The sequence below is a fragment of the Lynx canadensis genome, chromosome D3 (assembly GCF_007474595.2).
Source record: "Lynx canadensis isolate LIC74 chromosome D3, mLynCan4.pri.v2, whole genome shotgun sequence".
NCBI lineage: Eukaryota > Metazoa > Chordata > Mammalia > Carnivora > Felidae > Lynx > Lynx canadensis.
This window is the reverse complement of record NC_044314.2, coordinates 53,230,463-53,257,668: the sequence shown is the minus strand read 5'-3', so window position 1 is coordinate 53,257,668 and position 27,206 is coordinate 53,230,463. Positions and strand designations below refer to the sequence as shown.

General features: G+C 41.1%; 1 protein-coding gene and 1 pseudogene across 1 annotated transcript in view; one reads left to right on the top strand and one right to left on the bottom strand.

Annotated features, from left to right (window-relative positions):
* The window catches only part of SMCHD1 (structural maintenance of chromosomes flexible hinge domain containing 1), a 158,691-nt gene extending 150,433 nt beyond the window's left edge, over window positions 1-8,258 (bottom strand). The window contains exon 1 of the mRNA XM_030335646.1: window positions 7,739-8,258. Coding sequence (XP_030191506.1) covers window positions 7,739-7,915 — 177 coding nt within the window. The 5' untranslated portion in view covers window positions 7,916-8,258. The remainder of the gene's footprint in view (window positions 1-7,738) is intronic.
* A 2,304-nt stretch (window positions 8,259-10,562) lies between these two features.
* On the top strand, window positions 10,563-11,537 carry LOC115527888 (annotated as a pseudogene).
* The last annotated feature ends 15,669 nt before the right edge of the window (window positions 11,538-27,206 follow it).

Below are 27,206 nucleotides of genomic sequence, written 5' to 3'. Positions count from 1 at the left end.
TCAAAATATCACCATTAATGGATGAACTATCAGATCAAATTTTGTTATGGAGGGATCCAGGTGAAACCACCTGAATCCCACTTGAATGCTAATATGATCTTAGCACTGCTAAGAGTGGGAGAAATATTGGTTTATTACATGCCTCTTGATACAATGTAACATAAAGTACCAGCACCACCTATCTATGAGGTATTCTTTGCCTCCAAACCTCAAAGAAGTTGAACCTAAATTTTGCTTATAAACCTTTAAAAATAACTTGTTTACAGGACATATGGAGATAGAACAAGTTAAATTACACCATGAAGGAGCACAAATCCATAATGTGCACTATTCAAGAAAAACCTGCTTGATTTCTTCAACAGGCAAAGGTCAAGAAAAACTGAGAGATTGGGGAAAGACAGTTGTGCTGAAATGCTCTAAATTCATAATATAAAAAAACAAATTCAACATGAGGACCCTGATGGAATCTTGATTTTAAAAAACCAATTATAAAAAGACATTTTGAAATAATCAGAGATACCTGTATATGAACAAAGCTATCAGACAATATTTTAAGATGTTAATTTTGATGGTGTGATCACAGAAATCCATGTGAAAAGCTAGGAGTAAAGTGAACCAAGAACTGGAATATGCCACAAAAGACAAAAATGATACTTGTGTGGTAAAATACTTGGTAACTGTTGAATCTGGATGATGAGTTAATGTGGGCTCATTATACTATTCTCTCTTTATGTTTGAAGCTTTTCGTAAGAGAAATGTGTAACATAAAATATACTATAACAGACCAGTGGAAGAGAACAGTGGATCGTGATACAGACCCACACATATATACATGGAAATAGGAGGTGACATTATAAATTGGTGCGGAAAGAATAATTTCAATGAATGATACTGAAACTAGATAACTGCATAAAAATAGGTAAAATAAGATCCCCATCTTAACATACACAAAAAGAAATTTCAAGAGAATTAAAGATGCTGTATGTTGGGGCGCCTGGGTGGCGCAGTCGGTTAAGCGTCCGACTTCAGCCAGGTCACGATCTCGCGGTCCGGGAGTTCGAGCCCCGCGTCAGGCTCTGGGCTGATGGCTCAGAGCCTGGAGCCTGTTTCCGATTCTGTGTCTCCCTCTCTCTCTGCCCCTCCCCTGTTCATGCTCTGTCTCTCTCTGTCCCAAAAATAAATAAACGTTGAAAAAAAAATTAAAAAAAAAAAAAAGATGCTGTATGTTAACCCAAATTTTAGAGGAGAACACAGAGGAATAATTTTGAGAAGACAGAGAAAAGGATTTCTGAAAATATACAAAAAGTGCAAGCCATAAAGGAAAAAAATAGAAAATATGAAGATACACTCATCCTCACTAGTAGAGAAATTAAAACAACTTATTCCCATGAGGTCGGCAAAAATTTTAAGTCCTGATAATATAAAGTACAGGTCTCCACACAGGGACACTGGGCCTATACACTATTAATAAAATGATAATTAGGGTCACCTGAATGGCTCAATCGGTTGGGCACCCGATGGCTGAGGTCATGATCTCAGGGTTTGTGGATTCAAGCCCCACACTGGGCTCACTGCTGTCAACACAGAGCTCACTTTGGATCCTCTGTCGCCTTCTCTTTCTTCCCCTCCCCCACTCATGCTCTCTCAAAAATAAATATTTATTAAAAAAAAAAAAAAAGACTGATAATCAATACAACTATATTGAAAAGCAATCTGGGGGTGCCTGGCTGGCCCTGTCCGAAGAGCATGTGACTGATGCTCTTGGGGTCGTGAGTTCAAGCCCTATGTTAGATACAGAGGTTACCTAAAAAACTGTAAAAAAAAAAAAAAAAAAAAAAAAGGAAAGCAATCTGGTATACTTTACTAAAATTAAAGATAGTCATATCCTATGGAATTCCACCCCACAGAAATGAAGCTATGGACATAAACTGATGGGGAATAAAACTGTACTTGTTTAACAAATAAACTGGCTTTACAGACCTTTATTAGTTTTGTGTAATGAGTCTTTACTTTTTAGTTCAGTACTACTTTATTTCTACAGTGCCCAATTGCTAGATCATGTGCTTACGTACCCTGCAGAATAAAGTCTGTTCTTACAGTTACTGAAAAACTATGTGCCAAGTTGAATTTTTAAGATTTACATGCATCTGAATTATATCTAATAATTCCATACACTCTCTCCATTAATCTGTTATTATTCAACTAAGATACTAAGCTTTCTTTTGTCTTCCTTACCTATAATTCTGTATATGAGAATTATTTCTTGAAATCATAATTTTTCTCAATATTTTTAAATCTTTGATATTTGGCAAATATAAATTACATTTTTACATAATTCATTTTGCTTTTATTCAAGACGGCATATCCTTCTCTCTCCATATTTTTAGTCTAAATCCTATCTTATCAAGACATAAAGTCTTTCATGTTTTGTATTAACCTGGCCTTGAATACAGATACACTTACTCTGCCTTTCCCTATAAGAAAGCAGAATAACATTCTATTTGGGCAAGAGACTTGATTAGATTTTTTTTAATGTTTATTTATTTGAGACAGAGAGAGAGAGAGAGAGAGAGAGAGAGAGAGAGAGAGAGAACGAGTGGGGGAGGGGCAGAGAGAGAGGGAGACACAGAATCAGAAGCAGGCTCCAGGCTCTGAGCTGTCAGCACAGAGTCTGACACAGGGCTCAAACTCACAAACCTTGAAGTCATGACCTGAGCCGAAGTGGGTCGTTCAACCGACTGAACCATCCAGGCGCCCCTAGGTTTTTTCATTTTTAAAAGAATACTTTGATCCCATCGTTTTCTGGGTTAATTGGTAAAGCAGACAGATCTGCCTTTAATGGGTAATAAAAATTACCTGCCTTCCATCTCTTTAGGTCACCTTCAAGCTACCTGTTGTCCAACCTTCCTCAAAAGCCAATTTTAAATATTTCTTAACGGCTAACTAAATTGAGTCCATAAAGTCTTCAAATACTTTAAATTTCATCCATAGATTAAGTCAGAAACTACATACTGCGATGCACTGTTCTGAAACTCTGCAAACTAGCCTTTAATTTGTCCTTTGACATTATACCTAATGTGCAGGTTATGTCCCTGAATCACCCACAGACCAGTAACACCCATACTGCACGTGAGTGAGAAATTTCTAAGAAAAAAAAAAAAAGAAGAAAAAAATTTGAGGAGTGCCTGGGTGGCTCAGGTGGTCAAGTATCCAACTTTGGCTCAGGTCATGATCTCACAGTTCGAGAGATTAAGCCCCACATCGGGCTCCATACTGACAGAGTGGAGGCTGCTTGGGATTCTCTCTCTCCCTCTCCCTGCTCCTCCCTGACCCATGCTTTCTCTCTCTCAAAAATAAATAACTTAAAAAAAAAAAAACTTAAAAATATCCGAGTGGTTACTGGTTAAAGCAGCTTGCATTACCCTAAATAACACATACCCTACCTTGCATTAAAGGAAATGAGCAGCAGCCTTTCCTCTCTTTAAGGACGTTGTCCGTATTATGAGGATTCCAAAGGAATCTAGGGAAAATTATTTCTCAAATCAAAGCTTTGCTTCACTAGCAAACGGAATGTTTTTATTTTATAGACACTGTAGTTTTTCTATCAATTATCTTTCCTTGTTTTGACCTCTAAGAAACTCAAAGCTGATTTCAAGGCTAAGCAATGGTGGAAGATATTATCAAAGTTTATTAACTCTCTTCAGGTTACTATTTTATTCCTTCCTATACCCACTTTTGCTTCTTTTAATCTTCTGGAAAAATAATTTTTTTTAAGATTTTAAGTAATTTCGGGGCGCCTGGGTGGCGCAGTCGGTTAAGCGTCCGACTTCAGCCAGGTCACGATCTCGCGGTCCGGGAGTTCGAGCCCCGCGTCAGGCTCTGGGCTGATGGCTCGGAGCCTGGAGCCTGTTTCCGATTCTGTGTCTCCCTCTCTCTCTGCCCCTCCCCCGTTCATGCTCTGTCTCTCTCTGTCCCAAAAATAAATAAACGTTGAAAAAATTAAAAAAAAAAAAAAAGATTTTAAGTAATTTCTACACCCAACTTGGGGCTCGAACCCACAACCTCAAGAGCGAGAGTCACATGCTCCACCAAATGAGCCAACCAAGCACCCCCATCTTCAGAATTTTTCTAAAAAAATTTTTTACATTTATTTTTGAGACACAGAGAGAGACAAAACATAAGTGGGGGAGGGGCAGAGAGAGAAGGAGACACAGAATCCAAAGCAGGCTCCAGGCTCTGAGCTGTCAGCACAGACCCCGACGTGGGGCTTGAACTCATGAACCGCGAGATCATGACCTGAGCAGAAGTCAGACACTCAACCAACTGAGCCACCCAGGAGCCCCCCAGAATTTTTAATATGTGTACCCTATGTACCAAATTTTTTTAAAAGGAAGAGAGTGATTCACTTAACAGCTATAAACTAACTAGTGGTAAAGCTCCTGCCCTCAACAAGCATACAGATTTTTTTAAGTATCATGGTAGAGTAAGGTGCCATGGTAGAGTAACAACGTATAGTGGAACCACACAAAGAAAAAAGTAAACATTTCCTCAAAATTGGAGATGGAGAGGAAGGTTTGCATACTTGGGACTTAATGTCTGGATATATTCTGAAGAGCTAGCCAAATGAATCATCTTCTATGATTCTGCAAGGCCACAAGGGCTCAGGTGAAGTCAATAGCTGCGTATCACAAGTGTAAGGGATTCTTCCAAATCTATTCCTTCCTTTTTTTTTTTTCAACTTTCTTCTTTCCTCTTGACTGCTCCCTTTTTCCACAAAGTGAACTTTTCCCAAATAACAGTTTAGAATACATAATACTTTCTAGCACTACAAATACTTATTAGTTCAAGTTTTAATGAAAAACTTTTACTTAGTGCATTATTTTGCCTCCTCCCCAACAAGGAAAATAAAGGCTGTAGTAAATAACGTGGGCACTGTGGAGGTTTTTTTAAATAAAAATACAAGCTTCAGAATCAAAGAGACCTAGATTTAACCCTAGTTTCAGTGCTTATTAACTGTGTAATCTTGGACTTAATTCAGTAATTTAATGCAGTTCTTCATGTAGGTAATGGAGGCAAGGTTATGGGATTAGGTTACATAATCTAATGATGCTTTAAAAAATAAATTCTGTGGGGCACCTGGGTAGCTCAGTCGAGTAAGCGTCTGACTTCGGCTCAGGTCATGATCTCGCAGTCCCCAAGTTTGAGCCCCGCATTGGGTTGTGTGCTGACAGCTCAGAGCCTGGAGACCGGTTCAGATTCTGTATCTTCCTCCCTCTCTGCCCCTCCACCCCCCCCCCAAAATAAACAAACATTAAAAATTTAAAAAAATAAATAAATTCTGCAAAAAAAGTTAGCCTTCCATTCTTTTTCCTTAACTAGTTCTTCCCTCTCCCTCTGATCAAATTTCACCTTTGTCTCTTCCAACAGAAAAAAGTGGGAAGGAGGAGGAAAGAATTAGTCAAAAGAAAGATTTTGTTTGGTTTTCAAATTAAGATACTGAAGGAATGGAATAAATACATCTATTCCCTATAACAACTTAATTTGAGGCAAAGTGGTATAACAGAAAAAATATGGGTTCTGGGTTTGAATCCTAATTCAAGACTGTACTGTTCTACTTAAGTGAGTCACCATCTCTAAAAGTGAGTTATCACTTCTGTAATAATACTTCCCCTAAATAACAGTTAGTGACACTTTTCACAAGGGAGAATTTATTTCTAAAGAGGGAGTGAATTAGTACAATGTTATTGAAAACAAATCTGAAAATACCTATCAAGAGCTTTAAAAATATTCCTGACCTTTGATACAGAAAATTCACTTTCAAGTTTCTAAACAAAAGAAAAAGACATAAAACACGATGTATTCAAAGATGCTTACATTGGAATTACTTAAAATTGAAAGTAACGTAAATGTTGACAAAAAGAAGGGATTTGGTTATGTAAACAGTGGTACGAAACAAACTATTTCAAACTTTGATTATGAAGACTTGCATTAAAATAGAAAAATGCTGACAATATTAACTGAAAAAATAGAATGCAAACGCGCGTCACAACAATAAAAAAAAAAAAAAATCGGGGTAGGGTTATCTGGGTGGCTCAGTCGGTTAAGCATCCAACTTCTGCCCGGGTCATGATCTCTAGGTTTGAGTTTGAGCACTACCTCGGGATCTGTGCTGACAGCTCAGAGCCTGGAGCCTGCTTGGGATTCTGTGTCTCCCCCTCTCTCTGCCCCTCCCACGCTCGTGCTCTCTCTCAATAATAAATAAATGTTAAAAAAAAAATTTTTTTAAATCGGATAAGGATACAAAAAAACAACTCCAAGTGCTACCAGTATTTATAAATGTTATAGTAAAGGTTTCTTTTCCTCTCCCCTCTGTTCCATATTTTCTTTAATGTGCCGATTTTTTAACAATAAAAATAATGAACATAAAGAGTTCCCTTTTTGTGGAATGGTTTTGGAAACATTCATCAAAAAAAGATGAGCATTCATTCGGTTTTCAAATACATGGGAATCTATTACTTCCAGGCACGGAATGAATGCACTGTTTATGATTTTGGTATTTGCCATGTGCCAGGCACAGTTCTACACACTGGGAATAAAGCCGTGAACAAACCAGAGTCCTTGCTCTTAGGTCGCTCTTATTCTACAGATATTGATTTCAATTATTTCAGAAACTACACAGAGTTGTGTGTCTAGAACAGTACTAAATCACCAACCCCACCAAATTAAAACAATGCTTCAACACAAAGTTCTCTTTCCTTGGAAGCTAAGTAGCTTTGTAGCTTAAAAAGAACTTCATGTGGTTAAAGCAGCACAGGGCTATATCCTTTCTTTAGCTCAGGCACCACCACCGCCACATATCTAGAAGACACTTGACAGTTTAAAGTAGCTTTTCCTACACAATCAGTTTTTAAAGCAAACTAACACAGTCGAGATACATATACAAATATATATAGTCACACATATACACATCTCACACACACATATATATATACACTATATATACACACACTATATATATAGCGTATATATACACACACACACACACACACACACACACACACACCCTTCTTTGATGTTTCACAGCTACCCACAGACACCTTTCGAGTTAGTTCTAAAACTCTCAAGGGCTACGGTTCAGAAAACCAGAAGGGCAGCTCCACCTGCGAAGCTAACTCAGACAAGTGCTTCCACCAGGGAAAGAAGGACCTTGACAGGACGACCGGGGAAATTATTGGATCATTTAATGAACCTGAGGTAAACCGACTCCAGGAATTTCAGAACTCCCAACCATCGCAAGTCATAACAGAGCCATCGGGTTACAACTCTGTTCTCTATTTTAAAACAAAAAGTAACTCACGAAAGAGACACAGTGACTTTTTCCTCCTGGAAGATGGGTTTAGAGTACTAAGGGCTTAGAGTACTAAGGTCGCCACGGACCAATTAAACGCGAGGTTAAGAAATCCCGGGCAGCGAGGGCCACCCCGACCCCAACCCCGTAAAAGGGCAGGGGGGAGGCCCACGGAGTTGCTGGCTCTACACTCCCAGGCCGAGGCTGGGACCAGCCCAAGGCTTCCAGCCGCCCGGCCACGGGCATGGCGGGCACCCGGCAGAGAGAAGCCAAGGCCGCAGAACTAGGGCCAGGTGACAGGTTTATTGCCCTTGGTGAGCAAGTTGAGTGTCTCGTCACCTTCCCAACCCAAACTCTACCCGCGCATCCCTCCTCGGACCCTTGGCGTACCTGACACACAGAGGCGCGGAACCTTGCGTAGTCCGAGCGCTCCTCGACCTGCAGCACCCGGTCCCCGAGCTCGGACTCCTTTTCCCGCCGGTCAAACAAGTACACCGTCCTGCAGCCGTCGCCTCCGCCGTCCTCTCCAGTTCCCACCGAGGGCCCGCCGCCGCCCGCCGCTGCCATATTGGGGGAAAGGAGAAAAAACGGCAGCGCCGGCCTCTACCGCGGCCGGCTCGGGGCCGAGGTGCAGGCTCCGCTCGGCGCCTTTAGCTCCAGCCCCCGGGGCGGCGCGAGGCCTCTAGCCCGGCGCGCTGCAGCTCCTCCCTCAGTGGCGGAGGCGGCGGCCGAGCAGCGCCGGGCGCGAGGATCACCCGGGAACCGATTCAAACGAGCTCCTGCTCCTGCACACGTCACTTCCGCGGCCCGTCGATCCCGGGGAGAAGGGGGCGCGCAGCGCGCTCTCCGTATGGCCGGGACCCGCGCCCGCCGCCTTCCACGCGAGCTTCGCAGTACAACCCACGACCAGGGCCGCCGCCCGGACTGTGGCGCAGGAGGAAGAAGGGCCTTTCGCGGCGCACAGGAGGCGGGGCGAATCCGGCAGGCCGCGCGGGCGGGGCGGGGCTTCAGCGACTGCCTCCCTGGACCCGCCCCTTTCGCCCTCCAGAAGTTGGGAGGGAAGCGCGGTTCCTTGTGGGCGCCTGCGCTCTGGGGGGCGACCCATTTCCCAAGAAGAAGAGCTAGTGCGGAGACCTGCGGCAGGGGTCTTCCGAGTGGTTGTTTTCTCCTGGCCGAGAATGTCCTGGTACATTCCCGCCTTAGCGTGACCCCAACCGACTCTCCCTGGCCTCGAGCTCCCGGGGCTGCGGCGGTGGTGCCCGGGCCAGGGCTGCGTCCTCTGCGCCCTGGTCGCCTGAATGCGGAGGCTGGAAGAGGTCGGGCTGGCGGGCCTCGGGCGTCGCTGGGTGGGATTTCCTACGTAGCGAGCACGTGTGTCCCCACGCGGAGAAAACAGACGCCCAGGCACCTACGCCACCTTTTCCACCCCATTTGCTAGTGGTTCTTTGTGGGCTCCAGTGTGGGCCACTGAGACAAAGCTGGTCCCTGAGAATGTCCGAACCGAGATTCTGTGACGTCACTGTGGCCTTCCCTCAGGCGGCCTCTGAGGGTCCTGAAATGTCTGCGATTCTAACCCTTCCCACTGAACTGGCCAGACCTTCACCGCAGCGGTCTTGTTGCCAAAAATTGTGAATGAGAACACCTATGCCAAAGGATTAAGTTACGTAATTTTAGCAAAATGCTTACCATATAGTCTGCTTTCATAAAAGTCTTTATTGCCTTTCATTAAACATGCTTACCGCCGTAGTGCCCTAACTCAACAACAAATAAAAATGTCATTGTTGGGAGGACTCAGTCATTTATTCTCCAATTCTTTTTTTTTTTTAATTTACTTATTTTTGAGAGAGCGAAGGAGACACAGAATCTGAAGCAGGCTCCAGTCTCTGAGCTGTCAGCACAGAGCCTGCAGGCTCCAACCCACAAATGGTGAGATCATGACCCAAGACCAAGTTGGACTTAGAGCCACCCAGGCGCCCCTACTCTCCAATTCTTAAAAATGTTTAGTGAATATTTTGTACTTGAGAGTGACATTTAAATTCCCAAATCCCAAAGTAGCAGACTGGGATTTTTCAATTCTCCAAAAATTTCGGGTAATTATTTAGTATATTTTCCGTTTTACTAGGTTTGGAAAGATCTTCATGGTTAATTATATAGATGGATTATTATCATTAGTGTATGTTATAAGCTTAGATTTGCTTGTTCCAGAATCTTGGGGGAGGGGAGTGGCTAGACTTAGGATATTAAAGGTAGAACATAGTACGAACAAGAGTGTGAAGGCATGTATGTTTGGGGAACATAATTAGGACTGGAAGTGGAGAGAATAGAGCAGTAGATAGTGGGAGATATAGTTGGCAAGAGGCAAGTTGTGGCCAAATGCCATTAATGTTCTTGAAGGGAGAAGTAGGAGAAGGCAGACCAAAGTAACCTCTAACTCCTATGGGATTTCTTTGATGTCATGTTTTACTTCACAAATTCATGTGAACTATTTCCTTCTATAATGTAATAGTCTTTGATATAAATATCTCGAGAAAAATACAAATTGAATAAAATTCTTAGCTAATGGGTAAAACAAATTGCGTTACTCTTTCATCAAATTGAGATTAGGGCCGGTTCATCATCAGGGGAGTCCCATTTCTCTGTACAGTATAGATATGTGGATACGAGCAGAAACTCTTTTCACGTCTGTAGAAGAGATTTCAAGATAATTGCCAAGAGGAGAAATACAAAAGTGCCAGAGAAGTGTACTATAATATTATGGGCAACTATTGATGGAAGTATTGATAGTATCTTCTTCAAAGGTCAAGTGTGAATCAGTCTCATGTGCCAGTATGGTAACCTGAATAGCCTCAGAACCATTTCCATAACTTGTTCTCCAGAGAAACTCTCCAAATAGCTTTTCAACAAAAAAAGATGAGTTTGTTCTTTATTCAATTTGAAAAAAGTTTGCAATGACCCAGTATCACAACTAGTTCTCTTCAACTGACTCAATTTTTATTTTCATTAGCCATCTTACCATATAGACTGTAAATAAGTGTTCCTTTACCATTTATCTATTGCTGTACAACAATCTACTCCAAAAACTAAGTAGCTTCTTGCACAGCTCTCCAGGGCCCACCCTCCGGGACATGGCCCCCATAATCTGAAATGCCATAGACCCAGACTGGAGCTGCTGGAAGGCAGTGAATAGTATAACTCTTCAAGCCCACAACTAAAAATGGCCTCCAGTAACACTACATTGCAAAAAATGGGAAAGAGGGACGCCTGGGTAGCTCAGTCGGTTAAGCCTCCAACTCTTGGTTTTTGGCTCAGGTCATGATCTCACCTTCCTGAGTTTCAGCCCTGCATTAGGCTCTGTGCTGACTGGGCAGAGTCCATTTGAAATTCTCTCTGCCTCTACTCCGCTAGCCCTGTCTTTGTCTCTTTCAAAATAAAAAACTTTTTAAAAATGGAAAAGAAACAAATGGAAGAAGTAAAAGAGGGGCACCTGGCTGGCTCAGTTGGTTAAGCATTCAACTCTTGAATTTGGCTCTAGTCATGATCCCAGGATCGAGGAATGTGGGAGGGAGCCCTGCGTCAGGCTCCGCACTGAGAATGGGGCCTGCTTAAGTTCTCTCTCTCTCTCTCTCTCTCTCTGCCCTTCTGCCCCCCTTCTGCTCCCTCTCTTTCTCTAAAATAAAAAATAAAAATAAAATAAAATTTAAAAAGGAAGAAGTAAAAGAGTTGAAGAGCCCAAAGATTTGGTGGTGGAAAAAGTATGGTACCGATGTGTAGAGAATGGGAGGGTGGAATAGTTCTTTAAGTGGAAGAGATTTACAGATTCTGACAATACTTGAAAACCTGAAGAAAATTTAGATTATCCATAGTTAATCAAACTTTTTTTTAATTCTCAAAAAGCCATTAAAAAAAAAGGACAAAGAAAATCTTTATCTGACAGTGAATCTGATGATAGCAAATCAAAGAAAAAAAGAGATGTTGCTGACTAACCAAGATGTTTTGCCAATGGTCTTGGTCCTAAACAAATAGTGTCATAGACAACAACAAAGAATTAATCTTTCTCATGAAATGGAGAGATGCAGATGAGACAGACATACTGTTGGCAAAAGAGGCAAACATGAAGTGCCCTTAAATTGTAATTGCTCTTTAAAAAAAGAGACAAACTCTGCATTCTTGTCCAGAAGATGCTCAATAATTGTACATATATATATTTATGTACATATATGTACATAATTGTACAATAATTGTACATATATATATATGTCTTTTTTATGAGTATTTTTTTTTGAGAGAGAGAGCAGGGTGGGGCAGAGAGAGAGGGAGAGAGATTCCCAAGTAGGCTCTGCACCATTAGCACGGAGCCAAACGTGGTGCTTGAATCCACGAGCCATGAGATCATGACATGAGCCGAAACCAAGAGTTGATTGTTTAACCAACTGAGCCATTTTCATTCTTAAGAAAATCAAACTTAATCTGTTCATTTTGAGTAGTATTGAGAGAATTATTGGGTTGTTTTTGGTTTTTGCATCAATAGCACTGGTTACTTTGGACAAATAAAAATGAAGCTATAGTTGCTTCATTTATCAGAAAAGAACACATGATACTGTTGTATATTATTCTATCTGCATTAGAGAACAGTTTTTCTAAATGTTAAAAAAATGCCCATAGTCATCACTGAATCAGAACTTATGTTTAACCTATAATGGCTAAGGACCATTCTGGGTATTTTGTTTAAGTGTTTTTGTGTGTATACATAAATACAAGTGTAAATGGTTGTTAATGGGGTTTTGTTTTTGTTTTTGTTTTTTGGGTTTTTTTTTTTTTTTTTCATTCACCAAAACAAAAATAGCATTTTACAACCATGAGTAAGTTCATGTTGTTTCTGGGATGCCATCATTCTGAGCAACCCAAGAAATAGATAACTTCAGGCTAAATTGAAAGTTTTCTGAAGCCAGAAACTCTCAACCAAATAGATGATTCTATAATTAATTAAACAATTTAAAGTAGACATCACAATTCCTACTTTATCTATAGTTATATAAATGTAACAGTTTATTTGCAAAACTCCCTGAAAGGAAAAAATTTTATCACTACCAATAACCTAACCACTCAGGGGAGAAAACTAAACAAATAATGGTGTTTTTTAATAAGCCAAACAAGGCTTAGTTAAATGGGCATTCAAAGTTCTTCTTAGAGAACCATTCCTTTACAAAAGGTTGAAATCCTTGTGTTATATTGATTGAAAGATCGTAATTCATGGAAAGTGTTCATGAAACCAATCAGATGATGAGAAATGTTGCTGTTTTGGACATACTGCATAAATGAGCAAACAAACTTTTGTAGTTTAAACTATTGATTTGCATATTTTTCCTTTACCCGACCTATTCCTTACACGTAGGTTCAGTCTTTTCAGTATTTGTGTTACTGGTCCAGCAGAAGTCAGGAAACACAGTAACTCTATAGTAATCAGAATGTCATTCAACTGTGTATTGCTTACTTTATTGTAAATATTGGTAAACAGTGGTCAGTAAACAGTTTTACATTTAAAAATCTTAGTAGGGGGCACCTGGGTGGCTCAGTCAGTCAAGTGTCCAACTCTTGGTTCTGGCTCAGGTCATGGTCTCACGGTTTTGTGGGTTCAAACCCTGCATTGGGCTCTGTGCGGGCAGCATAGAGCCTGCTTGGGATTCTCTCTCTCTTCCTCTCTCTCTGCCCCTTCCTTACTTGCCCTGTCTCTGTCTCTGTCTCTCTCAAAATAAATAAGCTTTAAAAAAATAAAAAATAATTTAAAAAAATTTTAAAAACTTAGTGGTTTCAACCAGGAGCCATGTATTTACTCATGATTCTGAAATTTGGACTCAACTTCACTGGGCAGTTCTGCTGGTCTCACTTGAGATCACATCTACAGCAGAAGTCACCTAGCAGCCTGACTGGGGCTAAAGTCCACGATGGTCTCATTCACTTGGCTGGCAGCTGAGACTATTGGGAACTGAAGCTCAGTTTACCTCTACTAGGCATCTCTAATGAGCTTGGTTTTCTTACTTGGCTGTCACAGAATTTCAAAAGGAAAAACTCTAATGTGCAAATGCCTGTGAAAGCTCTGCTTGCATTGCATTTGCTGATGTCATTTGTCAAAGCTAGTCATATAGCCCAACTCCTGAGTGGTCCTATCCCACAATACAAGGAAGCTTACAGAAATCCCTGCTGATTCTGGGTTAGTGCTATTGTCTGTGTACTGTGATGAGACCAGTTTGATAAAATATTACAGGTCTAAGACAGTTGGCAGAAAGAAGGGGGAGAAATTACAATCTTGTTAGGATTTGCTGATGAAGTTAAATTCTCCTCAAATAAAAATACCTAGAATATAAAGAGCAAGGAAAGGGAGTTTTTGAATACTCCTATCTTCCCAACAAAATTTTCTTGTAAGTTTATTTGAGAGGGAGTGTGTTAACCGTGTGAGAGTGGGAGGGGAAAAGAGAGGGAGGGGCGGAGAGAGAGAATCCCAAGCAGAGGGGGAGGGACAGAGAGCGAGTCCCACCCTGACCTCATGGAGCCCCATGTGAGGCTCAAACTCATCAACTGTGTGACCATGACCTGAGCTGAAATCAAGAGTCAGAGGCTTAGCCAACTGAGCCACCCAGGCAGCCCTCAAAAAACAAAATTTTTAAAAAAATTTTTTAACGTTTATTATTGAGAGACAAAGACATAGCATGAGCATGGGAGGGGCAGAGAGAGGTGGAGACACAGAATCTGAAGCAGGCTCCAGGCTCTGAGCTGCCAGCACAGAGCCCGATTCAGGGCTCGAACTCACAAACTGTGAGATCATGACCTGAGCCGAAGTTGGACACTTAACCTACTGAGCCACCCAGGTGCCCCCCAATTTTTTTTAAGTACACTTCTTAAGGTAAAGAAAGGTAAGGACAATTTCGGTGACTCAGACTGAGTTCAGACTTTGACTGCTAAAATTGTTTATGACTCTGAGCCCCAATCTACCAGGTTGGTAGAAAACATCTGGAGGTTCCTTTGTTTCTAGTTTTAACAAATTCCAAGTTCTGGGGCGCCTGGGTGGCTCCGTCGGTTAAGCGTCCGACTTTTGCTCAGGTCATGATCTCACAGTTCTTGAGTTCGAGCCCAGTGTCGGGCTCTGTGCTGCCGGCTCAGATCCTGGAGCCTGCTTCAGATTCTGTGTCTTCTTCTGTCTCTCGCCCTCCCTCACTTGTGCTCTGTCTCTCTCTGTCTCTCAAAAATAAAAAAAGGTAAAACAACAACAACAACAACAGCAAAAGTTCCAAGTTCTGAGTAGTGGGGAGAGAAGCTCATCGTTGTCAACATGGCCTCTTTAGATCTGATGGCTTCCTGTTGCTTTTGTGCTACCTCGAACATGGGAACCACTTGCAAGGCTTTGATCTCATCTGCTCAGGTGTGCTATATAGCTAGCTAGGAGAGTTGGGAGTACCCGCTCTTCTTACCAGCCCAGAGGGAATCTTTCTTTAATTTTAATTTTTAAAAATGTTTACTTATGGGGGCACCTGGGTGGCTCAGGTCATGATCTCACAGTTTGTGGGTTCAAGCCCCATGTTGGACTCTGCGCTGATAGCTCAGAGCCTGGAGCCTGCTTCAGATTCTGTTTCCCTCTTTATCTCTTTGCCTCTCCCCTGCTTGTGCTCTCTTTCTCAAAAATAATAAATAAGTAAATAAATAAACAAACTCTTTTCAAATGTTTATTTATTTTGAGAGAGAGAGAGGGAGAGAGAGAGAGAATCCCAAGCAGGCTCTGCATTGTCAGCACAGAGCCCAACACAGGGCTCAATCCCACGAACCGTGAAATCATAACCTGAACCAAAATCAAGACTCAGATGCTTAACCCACTGAGCCACCCAGGTGCCCCTTTAATTTTAATTTTAATCCATCTCTCTTCATCTTTCTTCAAGGTACTCTATCTATCCCTAGAAGTCCTTCACTCATTTTCATCCCCTCTCCAAAGCCCTTTGCATTCCTCTAAGAGCTTAGGTCTTTAGAAAAAAAGTTCCCAGGAGGGAAGTATCTTTTCTACTCTGCACCTTGTTTCAGTTATCTATTGCTGTATAACCAATTACCTTAAAACCTAGTGGCTTAAAATAATAATCTTTTCCTTTGTTTCTTTTTTTAAGTTTATTTATTTATTTTGAGAGAGAGAGTGTGTGAGCAAGTGGGGGAGGGACAGAGAGAGAGAGGGAGAGAGAGAATCCCAAGCGGGCTCCACACTGCTAACGCAGGGCTCAAACTCATGAACTATGTATGAGATTGTGACCTGAGCCAAAACTGAGAGTTGGACGCTTAACCGACTGAGCCACCCAGATGCCCCCAAACAACAATATTTTTCATTTTCTCATGATTCGGCAATTTTGGCAAGGCTTGGTGGAACCAGATTTCTCTGCCCCTGATGGTATCAGCTTGGGCAGTTCTTTGAGGAGTCACATCTAAGATGCCTTACTCATATAGCTGGCAAGTTGGTGCTGGTTGTTTGCTGGGAGCTCTGCTGGGCGTGTTGGCCAGGACCCTCAGATCTCTTTCTCAACTCTTCCTCATGGCTAAATTAGGATTTTCATAGAGGTGGTCTCAGTGTAGTCAGACTAGTGGCTGACTCCCCCTAGAGCACAAAAGTGGAAGCTTGCAAAACTGAAGGTTTAGGACTGGAACAGCATTACTTCTGCCATACTCCATTGGTTAAAGCAAGTCATAGGGCCAACCTAGATTAAAGGGAAGGGATGATACCACAGGCAAGAATATGGGAGAAATGGGTCTTTGAGGGCCACCAAAGTAATTGTGACAAAGTTCTCATGGGGCAAGAAATCACACAGTCTGCTATCTTCTTGAATTACAGTAGGCAGTTGGTGGGGTTGGTTATGGGAAAATCAAAGAAGGAAAAACGTGTTAAAATAAGCTAAGATCTCAGAATATATCTCCAGCCATATAAGCCTTTCCCAACTTTCTCCTGATATATTAGCTTTAATTTCCATGTCACTTAAAGAACCAACTTTGAATAAAACACCTTAAACATTTTAAATTAACGGTTTGATTGTGTTTTCACCTTTTGATAATAAAACATTGATTAGTATTTCCTTCAAAACAAATCTATATAGTTGCCAGGACCATAGGGCCAGCAGCACCCTGGCCTGGGCCTCTGAGCCTTGTAGCCCTGGTCACACCCCATCCAGCCTATTGCCTGGGGGGCTCTGCTGGTGGGAGGAGGACACCACGGCTAGAGAGGTCTTAAAACTGGACAAATCTATCCAGCAGAAAAAGATATGTCACTGAAGAAGCAAAGAAGGTCCCCAGATATTGGACTGCCAGCACTGTAGCATTTTAAAGACCCAGGATTCTTGTTTGAAGCAGAATAACCCTTCTCAGACTCTGCCCAGGATAAATTAGCGGCTGAAGAAAAAACAAAAAACAGGGGCACCTGAGTGGCTCAGTTGGTTAAGCCTCCGACTTCGGCTCAGGTAATGATCTCACAGTTCGTGAGTTCGAGCCCCGCATCCGGCTCTGTGCTGACAGCTCAGAACCTGGAGCCTGCTTCGGATTCTGTGTCTCCCTCTCTCTCTCTGCACCCCCCCCCCAACTCCTGGTCTGTCTGTCTGTCTGTCTCTCTCTCTCAAAAATAAATAAACATTAAAAGAAAAAAACAGCCGTGAAGAAGAAAGGTACGAGAACACATGCAGACTTGGGGGTGCTCCAATGAATGAGGACACAGATTTGGAAGGACTCAGTTATTCCTCAAGTATTCATCTCTGCTCCTTCATCATGTTTAGGGAGAAAACACATGTTTTGTATGTCCTCATTACAGCAATGGGTTTTACATAAACTATCTTATTGAAGTGTCACACCACCCCAGAAAGGCCGTTTTACAATTTAGCAACCTGGAACTCAAAGAGGTTAGTCAATATGTTCAAAACTTATACCCAGACTGGCCCCAAAGCTCTGCTACTTGTTCTTCCAAATATTCTTTAACTAAAGGAGATGGGGTACCTTTGCCACCAGTAGGAAATTCCCCATGTCTGTCATCAATACCAGTCAGCTTTTGTTCCTGTAACAAACATTCCAAAAATATCAATGATCTTTTTTGAGAAAACACTTTCTGTATTGATGTATAATTAACATAGAGTGTTATATTAGTTTCAGGTGTGTAATATAATAATTCAACCATTCTATACATTTCTCAGTGCTCCACACGATGAGTGTACTCTTAATCTCCTTCACGTATTTCTCCCATCTCCCCCCCCACCCACTGCAACAGTCTCTTCTCTGTATTTGAGTCTAGATTTTTGTCTCTTTTTCCTTTGTTCATTTGTTTTGTTTCTTCTATTCCACATATAACAGTATATATTACCTAAGTTTCTGTTAAAGACATGTGTAGCCACCACTCAACTTAAGAAAAATAGTATTCCTGATATTTTGAAGGCCCCTCCCAAAATAACATCTCTTTACTACTAAGGTACTTTCTGTTTTGAAATGTGTAGGTATTCACACTCAGATATCACCTCACGCCAGTCAGAGTGGCCAAAATGAACAAATCAGGAGACTATAGATGCTGGAGAGGATGTGGAGAAACGGGAACTCTCTTGCACTGTTGGTGGGAATGCAAATTGGTGCAGCCGCTCTGGAAAACAGTGTGGAGGTTCCTCAGAAAATTAAAAATAGACCTACCCTATGACCCAGCAATAGCACTGCTAGGAATTTACCCAAGGGATACAGGAGTACTGATGCATAGGGGCACTTGTACCCCAATGTTTATAGCAGCACTCTCAACCATAGCCAAATTATGGAAAGAGCCTAAATGTCCATCAACTGATGAATGGATAAAGAAATTGTGGTTTATATACACAATGGAGTACTACGTGGCAATGAGAAAGAACGAAATATGGCCCTTTGTAGCAACGTGGATGGAACTGGAGAGTGTGATGCTAAGTGAAATAAGCCATACAGAGAAAGACAGATACCATATGGTTTCACTCTTATGTGGATCCTGAGAAACTTAACAGAAACCTATGGGGGAGGGGAAGGAAAAAAAAAAAGAGGTTAGAGTGGGAGAAAGCCAAAGCATAAGAGACTCTCAAAAACTGAGAACAAACTGAGGGTTGATGGGGGGTGGGAGGGAGGGGAGGGTGGGTGACGGGTATTGAGGAGGGCACTTTTTGGGATGAACACTGGGTGTTGTATGGAAACCAATTTGACAATAAATTTCATATATTGAAAAAAAAAAGAAATGTGTAGGTATTTTTTCCTTTTGTTTATGATAGGTTATTTGGTTTCCAAAAGTTTTTGAATTTTGTATAGTGTAAAGGAAAAACAACACTTGCTGTGTGTCTCCTCTACTTTCAATATCCACTACAACACTACCTCAGTTCTGGCCCTAGATGTGTGTTTCCCACATAGCAAGCAGTTCTGCAACACCAGTAGGGCACCCTACAGTTTAATTAGATCCCGCAGGTGAAGGGTTCCGTCCTACAGGGCTGCCTCCTTTCTGCTCTTCAGATGCTCAATCACAAGTCCATGTTGTCACCTGTGCTTCGGACACAATGGCTATTAATTGGAGGTTTCCACTACCCCATCCTTGGGTTCAATTAATTGGTTAGAACAGCTCGCAGAACTCAGGAAAACATTTACTTACCAGATTACAGGTTTATCATAAAAGGACATAACTCAAGAAGAGTTAGAGGGAAGATATGCCTAGGGCAAGGTATGGGGGAAGGGACATGGAGCTTCCATGTTCTCTCTCTCTCTCTGTCTCTCTCTCTCTCTCTCTCTCTCTCTCTCTCTCGGCTCTCCACTGTCCCAGAACCTCTGTGCCTTCATCAATGCAGAAACTCTCCAAACCATCCTTCTGGGTTTTTGTGGAGGCTTCATTACATAGGCATGATTGATTAAATCATCAGCCATTGGTGACTGATTCAACCTTCAGTTCCTCTCCCTTCCTAGGAGATGGGTGGGGGGTGGGTGGGACTGAAAATTCCTCCAATCCTGGTTGTTTCCACTGGCAAACAACCTCCATCCTCAGGGCTTTCTAAGAATCCCCTCATTAACATAAACTCGGAAATAGTTGTAAGGGGATTGTTATGAATCTCTCTTACCACTTGAGAAATTCTAAGGGTTTTAGGGCTATGTGTCAGGAACAGCAAGATCAGATATACATTTCATATTATAAATCACAGTTATCACATATACTTTTATATAGTCTTCTGCAACTACTTTTTTTTTTGCTCGAATATTTGTGACATTCATTCATGCTGATGCATGTAGCTGTAGTTCATTCTATACAATATTTCTTGATATAATATAATACATTTTTTCCATTCTATCAATGGACATATTATTATTATCATTATTATTATTTATTATTATGTTGGAGACCCATTTAATGTGGTCATTCAAGGCCTGGGCAGAGTGGAGAGTACCCAAGAATTGGTCAGGCAGGCAAGGTGGGTGGGTGGCAGGCCCACACCTGACCCCCAAAGGTGATGCCAGGAGGGGGCTGATCCAGGCACAACAAGGGGAGGCCCAGATGACCTGTAGGTCAGCCCTTGAGAAGCTATCTAAACCAGGTGATGAATGCCTAGGCCAGAGCCTAGCCCAGGGAGGTAGGGTTGGGGTTGGTTAGGGGCTCCCAGAGCCTGGGGGCTGGCATCACTAGGACCCTCCCCCATCTGCTGCTGGAACCCAAGGCAGAACTCAACTATCAAGTGGGACTCAAGCAGCTCCTGGAGGCAGGGGTGGAGGCGTTCATTTTTCCTCTATATGGTCCAGACAGGAATTGATCTAGTCCAACATGGCAGCATATCCTGCTTCCCTGAAGCTGTTGTCCCCTCTGCTGTGTTTACCTCCAAGGGATGCCCAGGTCCCCACTGGGGCCAACTTTGTGGGGCCACACAACAATGGAGGAGCACGGTGACCATTACGCCACCAGCCACTCCTGGGAGGAAGATGGACTCAATAGATGTTTTAATTATTTCTAGGATTTGGGTTTCTTGTTTGTTTCTGCTTTTTAAAAATCAGGCTTCTTTGAATATTTGTGTGTTATGTTCTGACTTTCTTATGCAATGGATATACCGCATAGAATATATATCAAGTGTCATAGAGTGTGTGTACTTATAAATTTACCAGATAAGGCCAAAATTTTAAACAAGACTATAGAAGAGTTACTGCCCACTCCCTTCCCTTGTCAACACTTAGGAGTGTTTTTTACTTGAAATTTTTTTTTGTCCTGGGGCACCTGGGTGGCTCAGTCGGTTGAGCGACCGACTTCGGCTCAGGTCATGATCTTGCAGTCTGTGGGTTCGAGCCCCGTGTCGGGCTCTGTGCTGACAGCTCAGAGTCTGGAGCCTGCTTCGGATTCTGCCTCCCTCTCTCTCTGCCCCTCCTCTGCTCATGCTCTGTCTCTCTCTCTCTCTGTCAAAAATAAATAAACATTAAAAAAATTAAAAAAAATTTTTTTTTGTCCATCTGGTGAATGAGAAATACTATCTCATTATGGTTGTAATTTGCATTTCCCTCCTTATAAATGAGATTGAGCATCTTTCCATATGTGTATTCCCTCATTGTGTTTTCCCTTCTGTGAAATGCCTCTCACATTGTGTGCCCATTTTCTATAGGTTTATCTGACATTTACAATCGATTTTTAGGAGTTCTGTCTATATAGTGGCTACTAAACCATGGCTGGTTGTATATCTTGTTAACATCTTTCCCCAGTTTGTGGCTTGTATTGTTCCTTCTCTGGGAGATCTCTTAATGAACAGTAATACTTGATCTTAATATAATGTAATTTATCAATTATTTCCATTACGGTTAGTGTTTTGTGGTCTCCTTTTAACAATCCTCTACTTCCAGGGGTGCCTGGATGGCTCAGTCGGTTAGGCTTGCAACTCTTGGTTTTGGCTTGGGTCATGATTTAACGGTTCATGGGTTTGAACCCTGTGTCAGGCTCCACCTGACAGTACAGAACCATTTGGGATTTTTTCTCTCTCCCTCTCTCTGTCCCTCCCCCTTCTCTCTCTCCCTCAAAATAAATAAACAAACTTAAAAAAAAATAGGGGTGCCTGGGTAGCTCAGTTGGTTAAGTGTCCAGCTTCGACTCAGGTCATGATCTTGCAGTCTGTGAGTTTGAGCCCCATGTCAGGCTCTGTGCTGACAGCTCAGAGCCTGGAGGCTGCTTCGGAATTTGTGTCTGCCTCTCTCTCTCAAAAATAAATAAACATTAAAAAAAAAATAAAAATTCCTCTACTTCCAATGTTTTCTCAAATTTTATTCTTAAAGTTAAAATTTTTTTTCCATTTAAAAATTGTTTTCTTTAATTTCAATGGAGTTTATTTGTATCATGCTTGACAAAGGAACTGATCTCATTTTTTTAACGAATAATGAACTATTGAGCATCATTTATTGAATAGTCAGCCTATTTTTCTCTGCTATATCTTGTGTAATTGAATACATTCTTCTGTTCTTTTCTAGAGTGTTGTTTTGGTTAATCTTTTTTTTTCCTCTCTGGTAATATTGCACTACTTTAATAGTCTAGTTTTATTTATTTATTTATTTTTATTTCCAATAGAGAAAACCACCTCACCTTATTCTTCAGGGGTGTCATGTCATGTAGTTGGTTTTTAAGTGTCACTGAAGGAGTGATGATCTCTTCCTCTTTTTGCCTAGTGTTTTCTCACATAAGAGACACTTGAGGTTGTGGTCAACTGCCATTTCTACAGTAGTAAAACCCATAGTTTAATAAGGAACTGAGTACAGTATAAACTTTTAAAACTGACTGGTATTACTTAAGACTAAAGACTTAATTGTGCTTGGAAAGCTGTTATTTGCCTCCACATTAAGCTCACTATGAGATTCCCCCAAACTCTTTTGCATAGTGTTCTTAACTACCCTGTGCATTCTGATTCCATCACTGGACTAACAGACAAAGTTCCCTAACAACACAGAAGGAATAAATTTTCTAATCACTCACTGCTTACATAAATTTTTTTCCTTCCTGGATTTTCATGATTTTGCCCAACTGAACCAAATGGAAAAACTTGATTCTATTTGTATATAAACATGCATGTGGCAAACTTTTAAAGAGGAACAAAATTGAAAACTTTCTTGGGGTTCCTGCGTGGCTCAGCCTATTGAGCTCTTGGTTTTGACTCAGGTCATGATCTTGCTTTTTGTGGGTTCAGGCTCTGTGTCTGGCTCTGTACTGACAGTACAGAGGCTGCTTGGGATTCTCTCTCCCTCTCTCTCTGCCCCTTCCCCACTTGTGAATGCTCTCTCTCAAAATAAATAAATAAACTTAAAAATTAGAAAACTTCTCCTTCAAATTCTAAAGGTAAAATTGACCCTCTGGACTAGAATGACCCTGTGACTTCTCCACCCTCTCATACCCCATGTTGAGAAGCTTATCAGCAATCAGAAGCAAGAGAAAAATTATATATGTGTGAGTGGCATAATAAGATCTATCCTAAAAACATAATTGTAAGAACACCATTTTGTGCTGATGCTATTTTGGACATCTAGTACAGTAAATAGGGTACCTTATAGTACCTTATTTAGAGGATAAATAAAGTGATAATTAAAGATCTGTTGTTCATTCATTCATTCATTCATCAAATGCTTGTTGTGTGCCAACTAGACATTGAGGATAAAATCAAAATTTCTATCTTCGTGGTGCTCATATTCAATAGGAGGAGGCAGAAGCAATTTAACAATGAAATATACAGAATGTCGAATGATGATTAATGCGCTGTGGAGAAAAATTTTGAAGGAGGGGAGTCCTAGGAGCCGGAGGGTCACTATTTTATACAACGGACAAAGAACATTTTCTGATAAGATGATATTTGAGAAGAAAGTTGAAGGAAGTAAAGGAGCAAGCTGTAAAGATCAATGAGACAAATGTTCCTGGCAGAGGGAAAAATAAGTGCAAAGATCCTGAGTTTTGAGCATAGTTGGTGTTGTGATAGAGTAATGGAGGATGAGAATAAAAATAATAGAGAGAGAAATGGGGGAGAGAAGGATTAATGGAAAGAGGCTTGTAGGTCACTGTGATAATTTTGATATTCACCCTGAATAAAAGGGAAAGTATTGGAGGACTTTGGGCAAAGGAGTGATATGGTCTGACATATACAATTTTAAATGGTTTATTTGTTTATTTTGAGAAAGAGAAAGCACACGCAGGGTAGGGGCAGAGAAAGAGGGAGAGAGAGAGAATCACAAGCAGGCTCCACGCTGCCAGCACAGAGCTGGACACGGGGCTCGATCCCATGATCTGTGAGATCATGACCTGAGCTAAAATCAAGAGTCTTAATCAAGATGCTTAACCGACTGAGCCAGATAGGTGCCCCATGATCTGACACATTTTTTAAGAGAACTACTCTGATGACTATGTTGAAGATAGACTGTAAGAGGCTTAATGGCTACAGGCTGACTCAATAATCCAGACAAGAGATAATAAGGGCTTGATCTAGGCTGGTAGTGAGGGAGCTGAGGTGCAGTGGTCAGGTTCTTGATATATTTTGAAGATGAGGCTGACAGATTTGCTAATGGATTGGCTGTGGAGAATGGGAAAAAGAGAGGAGTCAAGGCAATCTCATATATTTGTTTCTCCCTGGGAAGTACAATGCATACTTGTGTATTTTTGGCTATGCAGCCTCTCAATCTCCTATATTTGAAGGATTCCCATCATATAAATTTAGGTCCCAGACAGAGCACATCTCTGACTGAATGTGTGGCTGTAAGTGGCAGAAACTCCTTATTCTAGTCTCCCAGGCCTCTGAGACACACTCATGTGACCAATCAGACATTAATGAAACAGCAACCATCGCATCCAGCCAGTGGAGGCAACAGAGGCACTTTAGCCTAGGGTAGAGTGATCTCCACTGGCAGTGGTGTTCTCACGGAAGCAGTTCTTGATTCTAGTCATACTTTTGGCTATGTAGCTATTAAGTCGGGTTTTCCAACCTCCCAGGAAATCCACAAGCTACACAGATTCCTGTCAAAAATAACGTTTCTGTCATTTATTTATATTTTTTATTAATGGAGATTCATTCTTTTTTAATTTTTTTAATGTTTATCTATTTTTGAGAGAAAGAGACAGAGTGCAAGCAGGGGACAGACAGAGAGACAGAATCCAAAGCAGGCTTCAGGATCTGAGCTGTCAACACAGAGACCAACACGGGGCTCAAACTCACGAACCGTGAGATGATGACCTGACCTGACGTCGGACACTCAATCGACTGAGCCACCCAGGCGCCCCAATAATGTTTCTTTTAAAAGAGCCAGAGATAGTTTTTTTTTCCTTGCAACTAAAAACCTTAATTGATATATTGCAGATTGATATTCCTACTGTGAACGTAGTCATAATAATAACTGTCATTATTGAGTGATTGAGGCACTTATTGCAATTAATTCTGCTAGATAGATATTATTTCTATATTGTAAATGAGGAAACTGAGACATAAACGAAAATCACTTGCCCAAGGTCATATGGCTAGTAATTGACAGAGCTGGATGAAAATCCAAATTTATTTGACTCTGAAGCCTGAACACTTATACACTATAGATAAATTCATTTGGGATTCATTTAATATTGTGAATTGAACCATTTTTTCCCATTAATTCAGTTCTCTATGTAACCTCAATGTATATTCACACCAAGTATCAAATCTTCTTGAAATCCTCTAACTCTGTAGAACTTAGGGCTAAAATATTAAGGTGTGTCATTGTTTTGAAAACTTATTCTCTAGCAAGAACCATAAACGTAATTAAAAATAAATTCTAATATTTGTTAGTATTGTTTAAAATTTAGGCAAAATGAGTTGTTTTTCTGAAAGTTTCAGTTTCAGTAGACTTCGTTTTGATCAGTTAGAAGTTGGAGGCAAAGTGCTATACTGGCAAATACACCAAGCTTTTCAGATGGCGTCTATTACCATTAAGACATTATGTACCATGGCAGATTCAAAAGTACACACTTATTGTGCTCTTTTAAATACATTAGATAAAACATCTATATTTACCTAAAATACAAGGGTTTGAATATTTGAAATTCACAGCTTTAGAAAAATGTTGCTTATGCATAAGAGGTGTAGCCGAGAAGAAATGAAACTGTCAGAAAAGAAACTGTGGTTTGTAAGTGTCTGGGAGGCTCTGAGAAGGCTCAGAGGAGCATATTTTTCTCGTATGGCATTGAAAAGTCAGCATGGTGGCAGGGACAAGAGAACTGAGCTACAAGTAAAAACATGTGCTCCCAAGTGCCAAACTTAGCCTCTATCTTGCTATTCAGCTAAGGGAAATACAACAAATACTGCGTGTAAAATTAGTGAGTCAGAGATGAATAAAACAGGCACAGAAACAAATAACTGTGATGCCTTATTAAAAGTATTCATCCATGGGGCGCCTGGGTGACTCAGTCGGTTAAGCGTCTGACTCTTGATACCAACTCAGGTCATGATCTCACAGTTTGTGAGATCAAGCTCCCCCACAGGCTCTGTGCTGACAGCTTGGGATTCTCTCTCTCCCTCTCTCTCCCCCTCCCCGGCTTTCTCTCTCTCCCTCTCCCTCAAAATAAATAAACATTAAAAAAAAAAAACAATGATTAAAAAAAAAGTATTCATTTGTTAATCCATTCAGCACTTGTGGTCAATCCTATGCTTTTTGTGTGCCAAGCACCGGGGTTTCAAAGATGTACAAAAGAGCATTCCACCCCATCCCACTCACAGGGTATAATGATCAGCCTCACTGCACTGACATTCCATTCTCCCTCCAATAACCTCCTCTCCCCTTTCTGTGGCCCTTCTCAGCTCTTTCTTCCTCTACCAATCACCTCCCTACATGGTTAGTTTAACTAACCTAACCTAGGCTCACACAGACTTTATTCTACCAAGTAAGACTTTCATGCCCTGGGCTGCATAGCCCATACTCCAGGCCAGAATGATCTTTAGAAATCTCAGACTTTGAAAATGTGATTGTGTCTCCCACTCCACAAATAAAAGTACAGACATTACGAAACTATAAGATGAGTAAAACTATGTATAATTAATCTGTTCTTCCAGATATTCTAAACCCTAGAAAATCTAATGCAATTTATCATCTTTTCTCCATGAGAGAACATATCCGAGCACATATCAACTTTTGCATCCACATTCATGGGGTTCATCAATTTTCTGAGGTCCCTCATGGGCCCTAGATGACTGTAAAATACTGTTTATCCTTGAATTCAGAAAAGGGTTAGTTCTTAAAGGCCCTGGAGTCAACTTAAAGGTTTTGTACTCTCTCAGGACAACAATGGGAGTAAGAAACTATTGAAGGTTTTTGGTTTTTTTTAAGTTTATTTATTTATTTTGAGAGAACAAGAGAGACAGTTCAAGTGGGGAAGAGGCAGGAGAGGGAGAGAGGGAGAATCCCAAGCAGGTTGTGCAGGATCAGTGTGCAGAGCCTGACGTGGGGCCCAAACTCACAAACTGTGAGAGGATGACCAGAGGCAACATCAAAAGTCGGACACTTAACCAAATGAGCCAACCAGGCATCCCAAGGAACTACTGAAGGTTTTTAATCTAGGATATGGTGCATTTAGATTAGCACTTTAGAAAATTCTCTGACTGTAGTATGAAGAATGGATCACTAATGGATCACTTAAACTAAGCCCTGTGGGAACCCAAGTGAGAGATTATAGTTAACTGCTAAAGGGTGCTGATTTCTTCCTGGGGTGATAAAAACATCTAAGGTTAGACTGTGATTGTACACATTAAATGGGTGAATTTTATGATATGTGAATTATATCTCAATAGAGATGTTCTCAAAAAAGCAACAGATTAAAACATAAAAACTCTCACATCTAAATAAATAAATAAGTCATGGT